The 18,706-nt window shown below is 44.7% G+C and overlaps 1 protein-coding gene across 1 annotated transcript in view; it reads right to left on the bottom strand.

Annotated features, from left to right (window-relative positions):
- The window catches only part of SPOCK1 (SPARC (osteonectin), cwcv and kazal like domains proteoglycan 1), a 407,575-nt gene that overhangs the window by 19,749 nt on the left and 369,120 nt on the right, over positions 1-18,706 (bottom strand). The window contains exon 7 of the mRNA XM_004696627.2: positions 2,333-2,449. Within this exon, the coding sequence (XP_004696684.2) occupies positions 2,333-2,449 (117 nt within the window). The remainder of the gene's footprint in view (positions 1-2,332; positions 2,450-18,706) is intronic.

Here is an 18,706-nt window from a genome sequence, read left to right as displayed (position 1 = left end):
TATATATATATATAATTAAATTTTTTGGCAATAAAATGAAGCTATGCAACGTAATCCAGAAGCACTGATTACATCCCAAAGGATTGTAAATCGGAGCAGACTGAACATTAACAGCAAACAAGCCAGGTGCGCGCCTCTGTTCTTCTCTGAAATCCCCTGAAGAGATTCACGCTGTGGAACCCAAACTGACTCAGACAATAATTTCTTTCTTATTTCCCTGGGGAGGAGGGGTCGTTTTCTTAAAGAGTTATTGGGATCCATGATGGAAACTGTATGCACTAGAGCAATAACACTTCCCTAACTACTCTGAGGACTGAATTCACTGCAAACAAATCCCAGACACGATATGGCCCCAGTACACAATGTTCCAGCTTTGGGAATTCAGAGTACTATGCCATCCAAATTTATCCTATAAACTAGATTTCTAGGACTGGACTTTATTTCCTCAGCATAATAATGATAAAAGGTAAATTGTTCTACATGTATTACTATATCTGAAGTACTCTTTGGAGCATATTATCATTAGTCATCTAGCTGAATCCTTGCAATAGTCTCATGCAAGGGGGCCATGTCATCTCCACTTTACAGATACAAAAATAAGGTGTAAGGCTTAGGTTACTTACTCTGGGTCATACAGTTGTAGAGTTTGGATTATGGATCCAGACGCTTGCTTTTGAGACTACATGTTCAACCTCTCCTTTCCCAGAGCTACCTACAGGCTTGCACGATCCCCCTGTCTTGAGGTCATCCCGCTTACCAGGGTGTTATTTTTAGAGGTGAACAATGTGGAGGTATGTGTGTGGAACGGCAGGGCCATGATAGGTCACTATTGCTCCTGTGCTCCATCCCATGGCTGCAGCCCGCACATCAAGCCAGCTCTTTGAGGGCCTTCCTCTTTCGCTGGGACGCAGTCAATGTGGAATGAACATGCTTGTTCAGAAAGTTGTCCAGTTATAGCAAGGTTTACTCTTTTAAACATAAAATCTTTCCACTTTATAAAATGTATTCATTTTGATAGAAATCTGTGACATCTTGCAAAACATCCGCTCTTTCAAGAAGAGCGACTAAGGAACATAATGTGACCTCTTCATCGACTAAAGTCACGGCTATGAACCGTCGCTGTGAGGATGATGTCCTCGGGGCTGTTGAGTCAGGGAAGGTCATTTCCTCTGACACTAAATGGCCCTTCACTTTTGTACAGAGCATTTTATATAATATGAATCAATTTTATAGAATATTGATATTTTAATGCATAAGGAAGAGGAGTTTACTGCTGACTGACTACAAAAAGAAGGGCTACACTGGTTGGGCAGCAGTGGAAAGGTCAATACTTAAAAAAAAGGACGGGTGTTTCTAGGAAAGAAGCATTTCTGATGGCCAGGGTGACAAGAGACGCAGAGTTGGCCTCAAGCATAAGGGACTTCCAAGGTTCCACAACTGCTCCTTCAGAAATCCTCAAGCAAGTAAAAGACCCTGCTTCCATGATCACTGTACGAGTCCGAATAAGATTATTTTAAAAAAAAGTCTCTGTTCCCATGGCCTGGAGGCAAACCCATTGTTATAGAGCAGCAGTTCTCAACCGTGGGTCCCACCCCTTTGAGGATCAAATGACCCTTTCACAGGGGTCGCCTAATACATCCTGCATTTCAGATATTTACATTACAATTCATAACAGTAGCGAAAATACCTTTATGAAGTAGCAACAAAAATAATTTTATGGTTGGGGGTCACCACAGCCTGAGGAACCGTATGAAAGGGTTGCGGCATGAGGAAGGTTGAGAATCCCTGTTTTAGTGCATCAAACCCACAAGCCTTTTGGGGCATGTAGTTTGCTTCTGGCAAAGTGCAGGTCTTTAGCAGCTCCCAGCTGCCTGCAGAAGGAGCATCCCAGTGTAAGAGGCTGTAAGCTGAAATATATATATTTTATATATATATATTCATGTATGTGTGTATATATGTAAATAAGTATACTTCCCTAAATCCAAAAGAATATAAGTACATACTATATACTTATATAGTTATTAACATGGTGAGGTTAGAGTAATTTTATTTGTATATATGTGTGTGTGTTTCTATATATTTAGTGTATTTCCCAAAAATGTCTGTAACCAACATAAGATATCTTTGCAACCAGATTTTTAAAAGTACAAGTTTTTGTATTTTTTTTGCCTCTATGACATTCTAAAAGTGGAGCATTTTTTATGATCAAGGGACACATTTAACATAATGTCTGTGCTATCACTCCAACATGTTACTGCAAACTAAGCAATCGCTATGAACAGAAAGCATGGGTTTACAATGAAATAGTTTCACGGAAGTGAAGATGTCTTACTGCCTTGGGCTGTGTCGGAGCTGGTGGGTTTGATGACCCGGTTTGCATCCTCATGCAGGGCTCCAAACCAGTCCTTCAGCCGGGAAGCCAGGTTCCTCAACTCCTTGTCTGTGCAGGCTGGAAAGAAGCGAAGAGAACAGACATTGACTTTCTCCCCATTGGCTCCCTAACCATGTGACCTCCTTGGCAAAGTCATGTTCAAAACAAACATCCCTCTGCATCCATAATATGACCCATCACTCCTGAAAACACCCCAAAGAGTGTGCCAAAGGGAGAACATAGGCTCCCAAGGCCAGCAGCATTGTTCACAACCTGTGCCCTCGGACTGCCTCCAGGCTAGCCGAGCTAGCTGTAATTGCCTCACAGTTGGGCAGCAGTCTTCAAAGATGGACGCGGATCTTCCTTGTTAACTGGATAACTTGTTGCCCCTGTTTTGCCATCGAAGATCACATTTTCCACTAAACTCGTGCCAAGAGATTAATGCCAGGAATAGTTAATACACTTAGGGAGAGGCTGCCTAGGACAAGGCTTAGCTTTGTGGTTTGGCCTACTTTGCTGGCCTTTCTACAGATTCATTCTGGACTCTCCACTAGACAGATCAATGACTTCTCTCTGGAAGACACCTCAGGAACCCTTTGGCCCACCTTGTAGCCTATAGTAGAGTGATTGGAGCAAATACTCCTGGGGAGAACAGGAAAAGAATCCAGAGATGGCTGGGTGAATGGATGAGCCATGGCTCGCCATGAGGTAGGTAATAGGCAGGCTGTTTGAAGCTCCTGGAGCACTGAGCTAAGACAGGCTTGAGCGGGAGAAGGGAAAACTGCAGAGCGATGAGCTCCTTGTGCTCTTGTTTGTGTCCACACAGCGCACTTGCCCGTGCGGACGGCGGTGTTGCTGTCAGGTGCCACTGAGTTGGTTCCAACGCACAGAGCCTCGAAGAGCAATAGACTGAAGCCCAGCTTTGTCGCGTGCTGTCTCTCTGATTTCATCTGCCTCATTGAGGGTCTTCCTTGTCACTGAATTTCTGCTCTCCCAAATCGACTGGTCCTCTCCATGGACCGTGCCCTCCTGACAACATACTCCGAGTATGTGAGAGCAAGTCAACTTCTATGCATGCTAAAATTGAGCCATGGCTCAGGAAGGCGAGAAAAGGAGTTGGAGTCTTTGAAACATGTTGTTAGTGTGACTACATAAGCTCTGGGATATGTTGGTGGTGGTGCCCTCTAGTAGGAGCTCGCCCTTAGTGACCCTAAGTATGACCCACTGCAAAACCTCCTGCTCCTGGGCCGTACGCATAATTGTTCTTGTGTTTGAGCCGCTGCGTCAGTCCATCTCCTTGAGGGTCTTTGTCTTTTTCTCTGTCCTCTACTTTACCAAGCATGACGTCCTTCTCCAGTGATTGGTTTCTCCTGATAACAGCTCCCAAAGGATATGAGATAACGTATTACCATGCTTGCCTCTGGGAGCATTCCAGTTATATTTTTTCTATGTTTGTTCTTTTGGTCGTCCATGGTAATTTCAATACTCTTCCCCAACACACAGTTCAAATGCATCAGTTTTTCTATGGTCTTCCTTATTCAATGTCCAACTTTCACATGATATGAGGCAATGGAAAGTACCATGGCTTAAGTCAGGCACAACTTAATCCTCAAAGTAACATCCTCGCTTTTCCACATTTTAAAGAAGCCTTGTGCCGCAGATTTAATCAATGCAATGCATCATTTGATCTCTTGCCTGGTGCCTCCATGCGCATTGATTGTGGATCCAAACCAGCTGAAGTCCTTGAAAATGAATCTTTTCTCTATTAGGATGTTACATATTAGTCCAGTCATGAGGCTTTTGGTCTTCTCTACAGGGAGTTGTCATCCAGACTGAAGCCTGCACTCCTTGATCGTCATCAGCAAGCGCTTCAAGTCCTCCTCACTTTTACAATTGAGGTGTGTCATCTGCATATCGCAGGTTGTTAATGAGCCTTCCTACAATCCTGAGCCACAGTCTTCTTTATATAAGCCAACTTCTCAGACTATTTGCTCAGCATGGAGATTGAACAAGTATGGTGAGAGGAGACAGCCGTGATGCATACCTTTTCTGATTTTAAACCCTGCAGTGTTCCCTTGCTCTGTCCACACAACTTTCTCTGTGTGCAAGTTTCACATGAGCACAATGAAGTGTTCTGGAATGATCACTGCTCTCAGTGCTATCCACTGTTTGCTGTCATCCACTCAGTCCAATGTCTTTGCACTGTCATTGAAACACAATAAACATCTTTCTAATATTCTTTGATTTCAGCCAAGAGCCATCTGACATCAGCAATGATATCCCTTGTTCTGTGTCTTCTCTGGAAGCTGGCCTGAAGCTCTGGTATCTCCCTGCAATGTACTGCAGCAACCAGTGCTGGATGAGCTTCAGCAACATTTTACTTGTGTGTGATATGAATGATATTGTACTATAATTTGAGCAGTCTGTTGGGTCACCTTTATTTGGAATGGGTACAAATATGGATCTTTTCCAGTCAGTTGGCCAACTGGCTCCTTAATTTCTTGACATAGATGAATGTTTCGTGTGCTTCATCAGCTCATCAGCTCGTTCAATCATTTCCATTCGCATTCTGCCAATTCTTAAGAGTCTAGTTTTTGGCTAATCTTTTCAGTGCAACTTTGATCTCTTCCTTCAGAATGATTGCTTCTTGTTCACATCCCACCTCTTGAAATATCTATCAACTAGTTCTTTTTGATAGAGAGCACTTCTCCCATCAGCCACAGAAGTGACTGTATTCGCTCGCTCTTCTTCTGGTGCTTCCTGCATCATTCAATATTTGGGCCATAGAATATTTCAACACAGCAACTGGAGCCTTGAATTTTTTCTCTGACTCTTTAAATGTAAGATATGTGGAGCCTATTTTTCTAACTATATCTCTTTGCAGATTTCATTATAACATTATACTTTATGTTCTCAAGCTGCCCTTTGGAATTTTCTGTTCATCTCTTTGACATCATCATTTCTTTCTCTTTTTTTTTTCATTTTATTAGGGGCTCATACAACTCATCGCAATCCATACATACATCATTTGTGTCCAGCACATTAGTACATATGTTGACTTCATCCTTCTCACAACACCCGCTTTCCACTTGAGCCCTTGGTGTCAGCTCCTCATTTTTCCCCCTCCCTCCCCGCTCCCCCTCGCCTTGAATCCTTGATAATTTATAAATTATTATTTTATCATATCTTACCCCATCTGATGTCTCCCTCACCCACTTCTCTGCCATCCATCCCTCAGGGAGGAGGCCATATATAGACCTTGTCATCTGTTCCCCCTTTCTCCCTCACCTTCCTTCCACCCTCCCGACATTGCCACTCTCTCCTCTGGTCCTGGGGGGTTCATCAGTCCTGGGTTCACTGTATTTCCAGTTCCTATCTGTGCCAATATACATCCTCCGGTCCTGCCGGATATGTAAGGTAGAATTGGGATCATGATAGTGGGGTATATGGATTCTGCAAAGTGACCCAGGCTGGGTGCTGCTACCAAGAGACAGGGTAACTGCAAAGCATTTTGTATGCTTCACCACTGCAAAGGACAGAAATTTGAGGCCTCAAAATCCCAATGTGTAAGAAAGAACGGAGAGCCTTACAACATCCACTTTCTCCAAATTCTATAGCTGCAATGGGCTAAGAAGCCAGCGGAACTCCCTACAAGGCAGAGCTGGTTTCCCTGTGGTCCTGAGGAGGCACATTTTAGAGTTCCAACCTGGCTATCTTTGAGGGGCCCCAACTCTCCACTGGAAACTCTGGGGTCAGGCATGCAGAATCTCACTTATGGCTTCTTTCTTCATATTAAGACAAAATCCAACCTTGCAAAACACAGATTGGATGCTCACCCATGATTCAAGACACACTTGCTCTAAATAATGCAGGCATGACTGACTTCGAAAACAGTAACTAGGAAATGGCACTGAGAACGTTCTTGACAGGGAGAGAGTGTACAAGCTCTGGTGTCAAACCGCCTGGGCTCAAATCTAGCTTTATCTCTTACTGGCTGGGTGACTTCAAATGAACAAGTCATTTAACCTCTCAGGGCCTCGGTTTCTCATCTGTACACAGCACAGCATCGTCATCATGACATAAATCAGACAATGTGTACATGGTCTATAGGAAGCACTCAGTATGTACCAGCTATGATTTTATCACATTATTACCATTATTATTGTTCTATACAAGTCTAGTGTTTTTTAATTGAAGATTTATAGGTAAATTTAGAGCAAATTACAATATTTTAAAAGTCAAATAGTATAACTTCATATAAGCAATACTGGCTTTGGTTACATATGGCATAAGTTTAAATGGCTACTTGTGCTATATAATACTGTGATCACTAGGCACACGTGGCTATTTAAAATTAATGAAAGCTAGACAAAATGTAAAATCAATTTTTCAGTTACATTACCAATAGTTTATATGCTCAATAGTAATTTATGGCTAGCAACTTCCATATTAAATAGCTGAGATATAGAATATATCCACCATAGCAGTATATTATATTAACCAGCACTGGATAAAGTGAGCTATCATTTGAAGACCTTTTGCAAAAGGTCATAAAAAATACAGAAAAGAAAGCAAACATCAAAGTGGATTTCAGAAGACTCTGAAACTTGCACATAATCATAGACTTGCCAAAGCAAATGGAGAAAGGATGAATTAAAAGAGTTGAATAGAAAGTTTCAAAGGGCAGTGCCCGAAGACAAAGCCAAATATTATAATGAAATGTGCAAAGCCTAGAATTTGAAACCCCAAAGGGAAGAAAAGACTCAGCATATCTGAAATGGAAAGAACTCAAGAAAAATCTCAAGCTTCGAGTTGCAATCTTGAAAGATTCTATGGGCAAAATATTGAATATGCAGGAAGCATCAAGAGAAGATGGAAAGAATACACAGACTCACTCAACCAAAAAGAACTAGTCAACAGGCCACCATTTCAGGAAGTAGAATATGAGCAAAAATTAATCATTCTGAAGGAAGAAGTACAAGTGGCATTGAATGCATTAGCCAAAAAACGAGACTGTAGGAACTAAAGAAATACCAATTGAAATGTTTCAGCAAACTGATGCAGCACTGGAAGCACTCACTAGTCAAAGCCAAGAAATGTGGAAGACAGTTACCTGACCAACCCACTAGAGGAGATTCACATTTGTACCCAGTCCAAAGAAAAGTGACCCAAAACAATGATCAAATTCTAGGACACCATTGATATCATACATAAGCAAACTTTCGCTGAAAATCATCCAACAATGGCTGCGTCAATATATTGACAGGGAACTTGCAGACGTTCAGGCTGGATTGAAAAGAGGATGTGGAACAAGAGATATCATTGCTGACACCAGAGGCATTTTGGCTCAAAGTGGAGAGTACTGGAAAAATGTTCACTTGCGTTTTATTGACTATGCAAAGGCATTCAACTGTGTGGACCATAGTAAAGTATACATAGTGTTGCGAAAAATGGGAATTTCAGAACACTTCATTGTACTCATTTGGAACTCGTACATAGATCAAGAGGCAGTTGTGTGAACAGAACAAAGGCATATTACATGGTTTGAAATCAGGAAAAGTGTTCATCAGGGTTATATCCTCTCACCAAACTTGTTAAAACTCTATGCTGAGCAAATAATCAGAAAATCTGACTTAGGAGAAGAAAAGTGTGGCATCGGATTGGAGGAAGGCTTATTAACAAGCTGCCATGCATGCAGATGACACAACCTTGCTGGCTGAATTTGGAGGACTTGAAGCACAGGTTGAGGAAGATCAAGGATTGCTGTGTTCAGTACGGATGACAACTCAATGTAAAGAAGATCCAAATCCTCACTACTGGACCACTAGATAACATCACGATCAATGGCGAAAAGGTGGAAGTCGTCTAAACTTTTGCCTTTCTTGGAACCACAATCATTGTTCACGGAAGCAGCAGTCTAGAGAGCAAATGACAAGTTGCTTTAGGTAAATCTGCCACATACTATCTCTGTAGAGTCTTGAAAAATCACAGATGTTACTTTGCACTTGACTGAAGCCATGGTATTTTCCACTGCCTCTTCTGCATCTGAAAGGTGGGCATTGAAGAAGGAAGACCATAGAAGAATCGATGTGTTCGGTTTGTGGTGCTGGAGAAGAATATCGACAGTACCACGAACTGCTAAAAGGACAAACAAATCTGTCTGGGAAGAAGTATCAGGCCAGAGTGCTCCTTAGAGGCAAGGATGGCAAGACTTCATCTTACTTATTTTGGACAGATTGTCAGGAGAGACCTGTTCTTGGGAAAGGGCCAGAGAAACCCAGGAAGGCCCTTAGTGAGATGGACTGATAACACAGCTGTAACAGTGGGCTCAGGCATAGGAACCCTTTTAAGAATGGCACAGGACTGTCTGGTGTTTTGTTTTATTGTGGTCACTGTGTGTTGTAGCTGACGTGACGGCACTTAGCATCATTTTTTCTTCATCATCATCATCTGAGAATATCCAACTTTGTACACATTCAAACTGATATCCTCTCATCCAAGGTTATGCCTTTCATTCTTCCCTTCAGTCTTTATTGATAGGATGAGGAAGAAGAGATCAAGCCTCCAGCCTCCTGAAGCCAGGAGCCAGCATCTCGGGGTAAGCCACACCTTCAGAAGGGGGTGTGTGTGTGGTTGTGGCTGGAGGCTGAGAGCCAGGGTCTTTGCCATCCACAGACACACCTTCACACTAAGTTTCTAGTGCTGCTATACTAGAAATACCACACGTGGGCGGCTGTACCGAGTAGACATATTCTTTCTCACCTTTTCAGTCTGTAAGTCCAAATTTGGTGTGTCAGCTCTCTTCAGCTCTAGTATATATATATATATGTGTGTGTGTGTGTGTGTGTGTGTGTGTATATGTGTATATGTGTATGTATATGTGTATATATATATATTTCCTCCCCAGCTTCTATTCCTTGGCTCCTTGGGGATCTTCATGTGCCATAAATGGGATCTCCCCTCCCATTTGGGTTCACTTTTTGGGCCAATTTGCTCTTTTTATGTCTCAACAATGAATGGCTTAAGACATAACCCTGCGGTGATATGGTCTCATTAACATAACAAAGCAAGGCTTATTCCCAAATGGGATGATGACCACAGATAAAGTGGTTTAGAATTGATAACACATATTTTGGGGAGACAAGAATCGATGCATAATGCATATATATTGGCACTAATTCAGAGCCTTGAGGGGATCAAGCGTCACTCTTCTAACTTTTCTGACAGGCATTGCAAAGATCTAAGTAGGAGAGGACGTAGTGTATTTTTCGGAAGGGAATGGGATGTAGGCTCTATAGTCAATCCTACCTTTGAAAATGGAACATTAATAGCATCTATTTCCTCTCTATTGCCATGCATATACCATCTATTCTAAATATCCTCTGAGCAGAGAAAATTGCCAAGTCAACTTGCAAAGGAAATGAATCCTCATCTCCTACTGCAGGATGAATTAGTCAGCCATGTTTAACTAAAGCCTGACAGATGTGTAGGTAATCTATATCTTTAGAAGACTGCTGAATTTCCCACAGGCTTCCCAATGTACACAGGCTTTGGATGGCTGATGGAATCAGGCCCTGGAATCTTAAAAGAGTGTGTCTGTCACTTGGGGACAGATCCCCAAGCAGGGAGCCACTGGTGTGCGGGGAGAGAGATCAGAAAGCTGAAATGGAGATAGGAGGGACTTAATTACTGGGCTCTGTGCACCCACGGTGTCCTCAGCTGAGTGATCCTTCTGAGGAGACAGTCAGGCACAGTCTGCCTGGAGCTTGATCCGTCCCAGAGAAAAACCATAATCACAGATGACAGCCTGCAGAGCATTATTTGCTCAGATTTGGTATTCCAGCCACAAGAGGCAGGCTGGTGACGGGCGGGCGGGAAATGCCTGCCTTTGGAAGGTACCCACCATCACCACTGAGAAAACTGCAAACGGAGGGTTAACCCTTGTAGAAATGGGCGACTCAACGGAAACACCCCCACACTCAGTTCTGGCTGGTAAAACGGTTCTGGGGGTTCGTTTTTGTTTTTTCGGCAGGGGTGGGGGGGCCATTAAACCATCTCTGGTCTGCCTTAAGGTGGGTCAACCCGTGTGATAGATGCAGAGAGAGAAATGCCTTATGATCTTTCCGTACCCCCCGAGGAGAGAAGCAGGGTACACAGGCCACTAGTGTCAGAGTCTTCAGAGGAAAAGATAGGGCTCGGCTGGGCGAGTGTGGTTCACTCAGATGCTGGGGGTCGTATCCCATCTCGCCTATCTAAGTGAATGTCCCTCCCATTTTAAGTCATATGCTTTCTTGCTCTCCTCCTTTGCTTCAGCCCCTCTCCCCCTTTTAGAGAGTTTGCTTTATTTGCAGTAAAAGATCTAAAGCAAAAATTTGCCATTTTAACCATGTTTAAGTGTTGTTTGTGTTAAGAGCATCAACCCATAGCCTGGCCCATAGCAACCCTCTGCATAAGAGAATTTAACACTGCATGGTCCTGAGCCATCCGCACGATTGTTCCCGTGCCTGAGCCCACTGCATCCATCCCTCTCCTTGGGGATCTTCTCCTTCACTGCCCCTCCGTTTACCAAGCATGGTGTCCTTCTCCAGGGACTGATCTCTCCTGACAACATGTCCCAAATACGTGAGATGAAGCCATGCCATCTTTGCCTCTCAGGAGCACTCTGGCTCTACTTCCAAGACAGATTGGTTTGCCCTTTTAGCCGTCTATGGTACATTCAAACACATCCATTCTTCTTTGATCTCCCTCCTTCAATGCCCAAGTTTCACATGCATATAAGTGTACAATTTAATATTAAGTGCTCAGCTTCTAACAGAAAGGTCAGTAAGTAGTAACCCCCAGGTGCTCCATGGAAGAAAGCCGTGGTCATCCACTTCTGCACAGGTTCACAGCCTCAGGAGCTCTATGGGCAGTTCTATTCAGCCTATAGCGTCATTATGAGTCAGAATTGGCTTCATGGCCATGGGATTGTATGACTACTATATTGTGTAACAATCACCGCTACTTAATTCTGGAATAACTGTATGCCCCAACACAGAAACCTTGTACCCATTAGGCAACTATTCCTAGTGCACTACAGTCAGCAGATAAATGGGACCATATATGTGACTTTGGGTTCTGGCTTATTTTACTTTGCAAATCGTTTTCCAGGTTTATGCTGTGGCATATCTCAGTCCTTTTATTCCTTTTTAGGTTTGATGGATCATAGGCATAGATCACATTTTATTTATGCATTTACCTGCTGATAGGCACAAGTTTGTTCGTTTCTAGCTCACTTTTCATTGCTCTCCTTCCTTGGACAGTCTCCGCCCTGTATCCTCCTTCTCAATGCGGTTTCCCCAGTTGGCTTCCCTGGGTTACTCCACCGCTTACCTACATGACCCCAATCTTCTCCAACATGGCTGCGGTGTTGACAGCATCTCTGAGATCTATTGACCCCACCCCATACGTGCCTCCGCCAGCACTCGGAGAACGGCACCGGGAGATAGCCACTTCCTCAGGGCTAACCCTTGGGAACTACCCAGAGCTCCTCAGTCTTTCTCAGCCGCCCGATCGACCGGTACAAAAAGTTCTTGGTTCTCATCCAAAACTTCTCTCAAGTGCCTTTGCTGCCTGACAGCTCCGCTGCCTTCTTTCTCTCCAGAGCACCGCTGTGGCCTCGTACATGGGCACTGTTTTCAGGGTCCCAATTGATCTCCCATATTGCTCTCCATGCCACCGAGCAACCAAGGTGATCTTTCCAAATGGACATCTGATCAAGTTGCTTTCTTGCAGGAGTCGCTTCAGAGGCTCCCAATTACTCTGCCACTGAGTCCAGTCCGACCTCTGTGGGATGTGATTACTGTCCTCTCACCGCCTGTGCTTTTGACATTCACGTGCTGATCTCCTTGCACTTCGCATGGGCTGAACCATACACACCTCTACTGTTTGCCTTGATAATGCCAACTTCTCAGCAGACTTCTGCCATAATTTGACTTACTCTTAGTGGACTTCCGTAGACCTTCCCTCAGTGAGTTTTCCCTGGGATAGGCTTCCCTTGCCTTAGGGATGTTTCCATGGCTTGCTCTCCCATGGAATCCAGTACACCTGCAATGTCTCACTCATGCACAATCACTGTCTGGTACACAGCAGCATGCAACATGTCCTAAGCTGGCTCAGCTGGGAGCTCAGCATGAAAAGCAGGCCACGGCTGGCCACCAGCATCGGGCTCTACAGAGTAAAAGCACCCCCACCCCCCCACCCCACAACCCATACATACTTCTTGACGGTTTATAGCAGTGGTTCTCAAACTGTGGGTCGTGACCCCTTTGGGGAGTCATATGACCCTTCCACGGGGTCACCTGATTCACAACAGTAGCAAAATGACAGTTATGAAGTAGCAAGGAAAATAATTTTATGGTTGAGGGTCACCACCACACGAGGAACTGTATTAAAGGGTCATAGCATTAGGAAGGTTGAGAGCCACTGGTTTATAGTAATCCTCTTCCTACCTTTTGTAAACTTAAATTTCCCCATCTGCAAATAGCATCATAAAACTTAGCTTGTAGCATCATGGCACAGAGTAGGATAATCAGTAAAACACAGGTCACGGCTACGGCGTGGAGCAGGGAGTAGGTCGATTTGTGCTACTTCTTCACATGCTGTCTTCCTAATGTGTTAAAAGTTGTAGCAGTGTGGTTTTATTTATTAAGGAGATGCTTGTGGTATATGTGAACATTTCTTCTGGCTGACTGTGTCAGTGAGTACATAGGGACATAGGTTGCTGGCTGGTTCCTTCTCTCATGTCTCAGAATTCCATGATGGGAGGGAGGCACCGGTCCAACTTCCTCGCACTGGTATTCCTAGCCCACACTAGGAGGTCTATGTTGTAATAATTAAAATATATATGTATATATTTATATATGTATATATAAATATATAGATAAGTGATGGCCTGGCTTCTTGGAATGACTGAGCTTGTAGTTAGCCAGGAATAACTGATGCAATAAATAAGTACACAGAAAAAATACTGGTTGCCATCACATTGATTTGACTCCTGGTGTATTAGAGTACAACTGTCATCCCTAGAATTCTAATGGCTGAGTTTTTGGAAGTAGATTCCAGGTTTTCTTCTGAGGCACCTCTGCCTGGACCTGAACCTCCAGCCTTTTGATTAACAGCCACACACATTAACCATTTTACCCACGCAGGCACTCCACAATGAATAGACTTAGCCCTTACACATGCAGGACGGTGTGCCACCGACGCAGGCGAGGTAGCGCGTGAGGCTCTTGCCTTCATGAGCTTTGGTGTAAGACCACCGGTCCTTCGGAAGGGCTAGCTGCAGCCTGCTGCGTTCCTGTTCTGCTCCCAGATGCCCAGGCCGCCTGTGCAGCCGCTGGGGCACCCTTAGAGACAAGTGCAACGCCAGTGCGCATGACTCCAAACTGCGAGAGTACACAGCTCCTCCGCCCAAGGAAGCGCAGCGCTCCTGCAGAGAAGGGCCCCGGTAATTTGGCGTGTTGCCAACGGACGACCCCCGTCTGTTTGGAACGTAGGAACAAAATGCAACGAGCAAGTGTAAATAAGGCACCGGCAGCCTCCATGGGGTATCATGGTCTATAAAACGCTGCCAGTGAGTCCATTCCAGCTCAGCGAGGCCCAATACAGGGTTCCAGACGCTGAACTCTTTACTGGGGCAAACAATCTCATATTTCTCTCTGGAGCTGCTGATGGGTTTGAACTTGCGACCTCGTGGACCAGAGTCCAACACTTGCCCAACAGCACCACCTAGGATCCTCCCTGGGAAAATCATTTGACTGCTTTTTCCATCTGGGCATCCTCCCCAGGTCTAGAGGTCTTTACACTAGACTTGGTTTGAATGCAGGCAGAGTTAAAAGGTAAAGCCTGGAATAAGAGTATAACAAGTGGCTCAGCCGTGGGGCCAAGAAGTCATTACAGCACTGCCGTAGCGCCAGTGGGGTTATGGGGTCCATGTGTGGTGCATGCAGGTGCTTATCAAAGGGTTGGTGGTTTGAGGCAACCCAGAGGTGCCTCAGAAGAAAGACCTGGTGATCCACTCATAAAAAGTCAGTCAAATACTGCCTTATGGAGCATAGTTGTATGCTGACACACATGGAGTTGCTAGGAGTTAGAATTCACTTGGTTTGTGCACACGTGTGTCCGTGTGTGTGTGTGTCAGAGAGAGAGAGAGAGAGAGAGAGAGAGAGAGAGCGAAAGGAGAGGGGCACTCCATCTGATAGGTATTTATTTGTGAGGCAGTTGGAGAGCCTGGGTTGTAGCTGTAAGAGAGAGGGGGGATTACTTCTTCACCCAGAGAGTGAGGGTCAGTAACCTGACCCCTGGAGCCCTACGCCAGCATCCCTGACTCCTCTACCGTTGCTCTGACAAAGAAGAGGGTTAGTGAGGATCTAGCTTGTTTCCAAAGAGACTATGGTTTAGCAGGGTGGGGAGACAAGAGCTCGACTGAGCTGCTCTGAAAATTCCTCCAAGGACTGAAATTAGCTTTCCAGACTGGTCTTAGCTTATTGCTGACTGTGATTGACAGTCTAACCGTGCGGTCAGGGCAGGAGAGACTTGCGGGGAAACCAAGGCAACTGTGAGAGTTAAAAAAAAATACTTAGGAGATGACATAAATCCTGAAACTGGGACAGGGGAGACATTCTACATGTAGGATTAATTTTGGAAAGAGACAGAAAGCTGTGCAAACGCGTGTGACTGTGTTAAGAGTCTTAGACAACCAAAGCTACATTTGAGCACCCAATTGGCAAGGCTTGAAAATGGCACAGTTGATGCCCAGTACAGTAGGATAACTGTAAACCTCTGCTAGGGAGCCAATTACTAGCATATCCCTGTAACCCATGCACATTTTCAGCTATAAAGCCAAAAGGAAACACAAAACCAAAGACAAACCACTCTACCTGTCACAGGCCCCAACCTCTCTCCCCAACCCCAACCTCCCCACTGCTTAGCTCAGGGCTCTGGCAGAAGCTAATATGAAAACAATCAGAATTTAATTTAAACTTTAGTGCCTCCAAAGGTAATTACAGAGTTGGGCAAGGCTAGGGTTCTCTCTGTGAGCAGGCCAGGAGGCCTCTCAGATACAGAGACCTGATGCTGGCCCTTTCAAACTAATTTCCTTCAGCCCTCTTAGGTGCTGTTGTGAATAATTACTTAATCAGAGCAGTGCTGGATCAATGCGCTCAGAGTGTTTGCAATTAGCATCTCCGGTAAAAGTTCCAGCTGAGCCTTCTTCAGGGCAGAGATGAGGCACTAGGATAAGGATGCTCAGAGCCTGGATTCTCGGCAAATAGGAGAACACCTTCCTGAATTACCTCTTCCCTCTACTACCATCACCATGCCGTGCTGCTGCTGCCTACTGGGCACAACAAGCCTGTCTCCCAGCACGATTTTAAGTTCCTGCTCACCATGGGGACTGGGTCCCTCAGCAGTGGGTGACTCTTTGGCACACAGCAGGTGCCCCAGTGCTGGGGGGATGTGCAGGAAATTTGAGGGGGAGATGCTGCACTTCATGGGTTCTTGAAGGAGAGGGGAAATGAGCACGTCTACACTTCTCTTAGGACCGTGGTTTGTAATAAACCAGAACCTAAGTAGGTGAGGGTTGATTCTGCTTAACAGTTTTTGGAGCAATAATTAGAATGGCTCTGCTTTAAAAGGTTCCTGGGAAGGCAGGAGAGAGTTACGAGGCTCTGGAGTCAGAGAGCCGAGCTCAGCTCCCAGCTCCGCAGCCCTGGCTCAGACGGCGGGCAGAGCCTGTTTCAGTCTTCAGTTTCCTCATCTGCTCAATGAAGATAATAGCAGAACTAGCTCATAGGATTTATGGTGCAGATAAAACTAGGATATACCTAAATGCTCAGCACAGGGACTAGTCAGTGCTCAGTAGCTTGGGCTACAATATTATTTATGTTTGTGGACACAGAGCAGGCCGAATGAGTGATCGGATGCACAGAGAAGTCCAGGGATCAAGGTCATGCGTATGCTATTTTCACGTGCTACATCCACATGTCGCCATCCAATTAAATACTGTGATTCTCTTGCATTTTTCAAAGGAGGTTACATGCTATATCTCCCACAGTACTACAGATGGTAAATGGCAAGACTGAAATTCAAACCCAGGTCTCCTTTCAGTCCACTGATCTGCGGGTGTGCCAGAACTCCAGGTTCCCCAAAGGTGCCCGCACCTGCTCACAGGAACACATGGACAGGCTCTCCCACAAGACAACACCAGGGGGTCAGAACTACACTCCTTGCCCTGAACTTGGGCAGTTCTGCCCCAGTCCAGAGTTCAGGCTCGCCCAGCCTGGCTTTGAAATTCAAGCTCTCAGTGTTTACATTATTGCTCTTTGAGTTGTTCACCTCTAAGTCTCTATTTCTTCATCTTTAAAATGGGGATAATATACAGGATTGATTGTGAAGGCTTAGCATTCAAAAGCCAATCGACAATTATTATCATCTTCTCCTCGAGGACCCTCAGGAGCTGGTAGCACTTGTTTGTGAGAGACTAACAGATAATGAACTTCCAACTATAAGCAGTTTCAGCGACAGAAAACATGATGGGAACTTACTGAAGGGATTTTTAAAACCATATACAAGGTGATTCCCCAGTTCTAATCGGAGATCATCTAATAGATATTTCAGCCTGGTTACATCTTCTCAAATTAAATATACCAATACATGTGTTATTACATGCAATTTCAGTTTTTACTTCTCAGTGCCTAAAACATCAATATATATGCATGTTCTCTTATCCTCCGGGAATATGTTGCTTTATGTAAAAACAGGCACAAGAAACGGAATTAATGCCCCATTATTCAGGAGCTTGCTAATAAAGTCCTTCTTAAAAAGCAATCCTTTGGAAGAGCTTAAGACACTGACATTAAACTTAGAGGAAGATGAGTTAAACTAATTAATGGTACAACCTACAAGCGAAGATGGATAAATGTCCCTATTAAGCCCATTAAGACTATTCTTGGTAACCTGATTTGAGGAGATTTTAATGTTTCCCTGATTCCTTCATCTGGAAAAGCAATACATTTAGAAGCTGCACAGCATTTGTATATGTGCATTAGTGGAGTAACACTTATTTTTCCCCTTGAATAATCCAGAGCAGAGAGGTTAGCAAGATGAAATAAGCCTTTTAAAGCTTCTGATAAAAATCCACAGCTGTCTCCACACTTCAGAGTAGAGAATATTGAAAATGCAAAACACTGGTCAGAAATGTCAGCTCTTGTTTTAATTGTGTTTCCCAACCAACCAAAACTAAACCCACGGCCATCAGGTTGGCTCTGACTCACATTGACACCACAGGATCAAGCAGAACTGCCCCATAGGGTTTCCAAGATGGTAAATCTTTGCTGGCTCCTGCGGAACAGCTGGGGCGCTCAAGCCACGGACCCGGTGGCTAGCAGCCTTTAGGCATCAAACCTCCAGGGCCCCTTGTTTCCCAGCCAATGGGCAGTATTTCCCTCTAGGGGAGAACTGAAGTAGATAACTGATGACAATCGAAGCATTATTATAACTAGCAGTGTCACTGAAGGGTTTAATGGGCAGACTTCTTAGATCCTCAACCCACAAAGGCTAGTCTGGGAAAACGACCAGTGCTATTCTCATTTAGAATCTTCAACAGCAGGTGCTCCAGGACAAGTTGTGGTAAATAGGCCAAAAGTGGACTCCTGAGAGAGCCATGCCCCAAATCAAAGTCACCGCTATTGAGTCAATGCTGACTCAAAGTGACCACCCTGTGACTGAAACTGTTTACGGGAGCAGAAAGTCCAGTCTGTCTCCTGCAGAGCTGCTGGTGGTTTCGAACTGCCGACAGTGTGGATTGCAGCTCAACGCATAACCACTACATTACCAGGGATGCTAAGAGCGCCAAAAGTTGACAGATCTGAGAAAAAGGCTGATGATTGATGCCTGCATGCGCTTTCCCATGCAAGAGAAGTCACCTGCTCTTTGGACTTGTTTCCCATAGCTGATACTGGGCAGTGAGTGACAGCCGCTTTGCATTTTGGTAATGTATAAGCTCTGCGTGGCACAGGGCAGTCCGGGAAGGCTCCCAGGAGGAGGCAAGACTTGCATGGAGTCTCCCCAGCAGGAACAGTTAGAAAGTATAAATGCATTCCAGGCAGGTCTTAGAAATAATGAGGAAGCCCGTGTGCAGGCCAGGTTTGCTTGATTTTGACAATGGATCTGTATTAAATGAGTGCTTTCTGCTCTCGAGCTGGTTCCAACTGCTGATGCGCCAGAACTGCGCTCCAGAGGACAGGCAGAGGGGCTGCCCTCCTGCAGAGGCGGGTAGCCAGCTTTTCATGGGGG

The sequence above is a fragment of the Echinops telfairi genome, unplaced genomic scaffold, assembly GCF_000313985.2.
Source record: "Echinops telfairi isolate 266 unplaced genomic scaffold, ASM31398v2 ScPeMD7_7469;HRSCAF=8507_1, whole genome shotgun sequence".
In the NCBI taxonomy this organism is placed as follows: domain Eukaryota; kingdom Metazoa; phylum Chordata; class Mammalia; order Afrosoricida; family Tenrecidae; genus Echinops; species Echinops telfairi.
The sequence above is the reverse complement of the archived record's forward strand: the minus strand, read 5'-3'. Positions and strand labels throughout refer to the sequence as shown.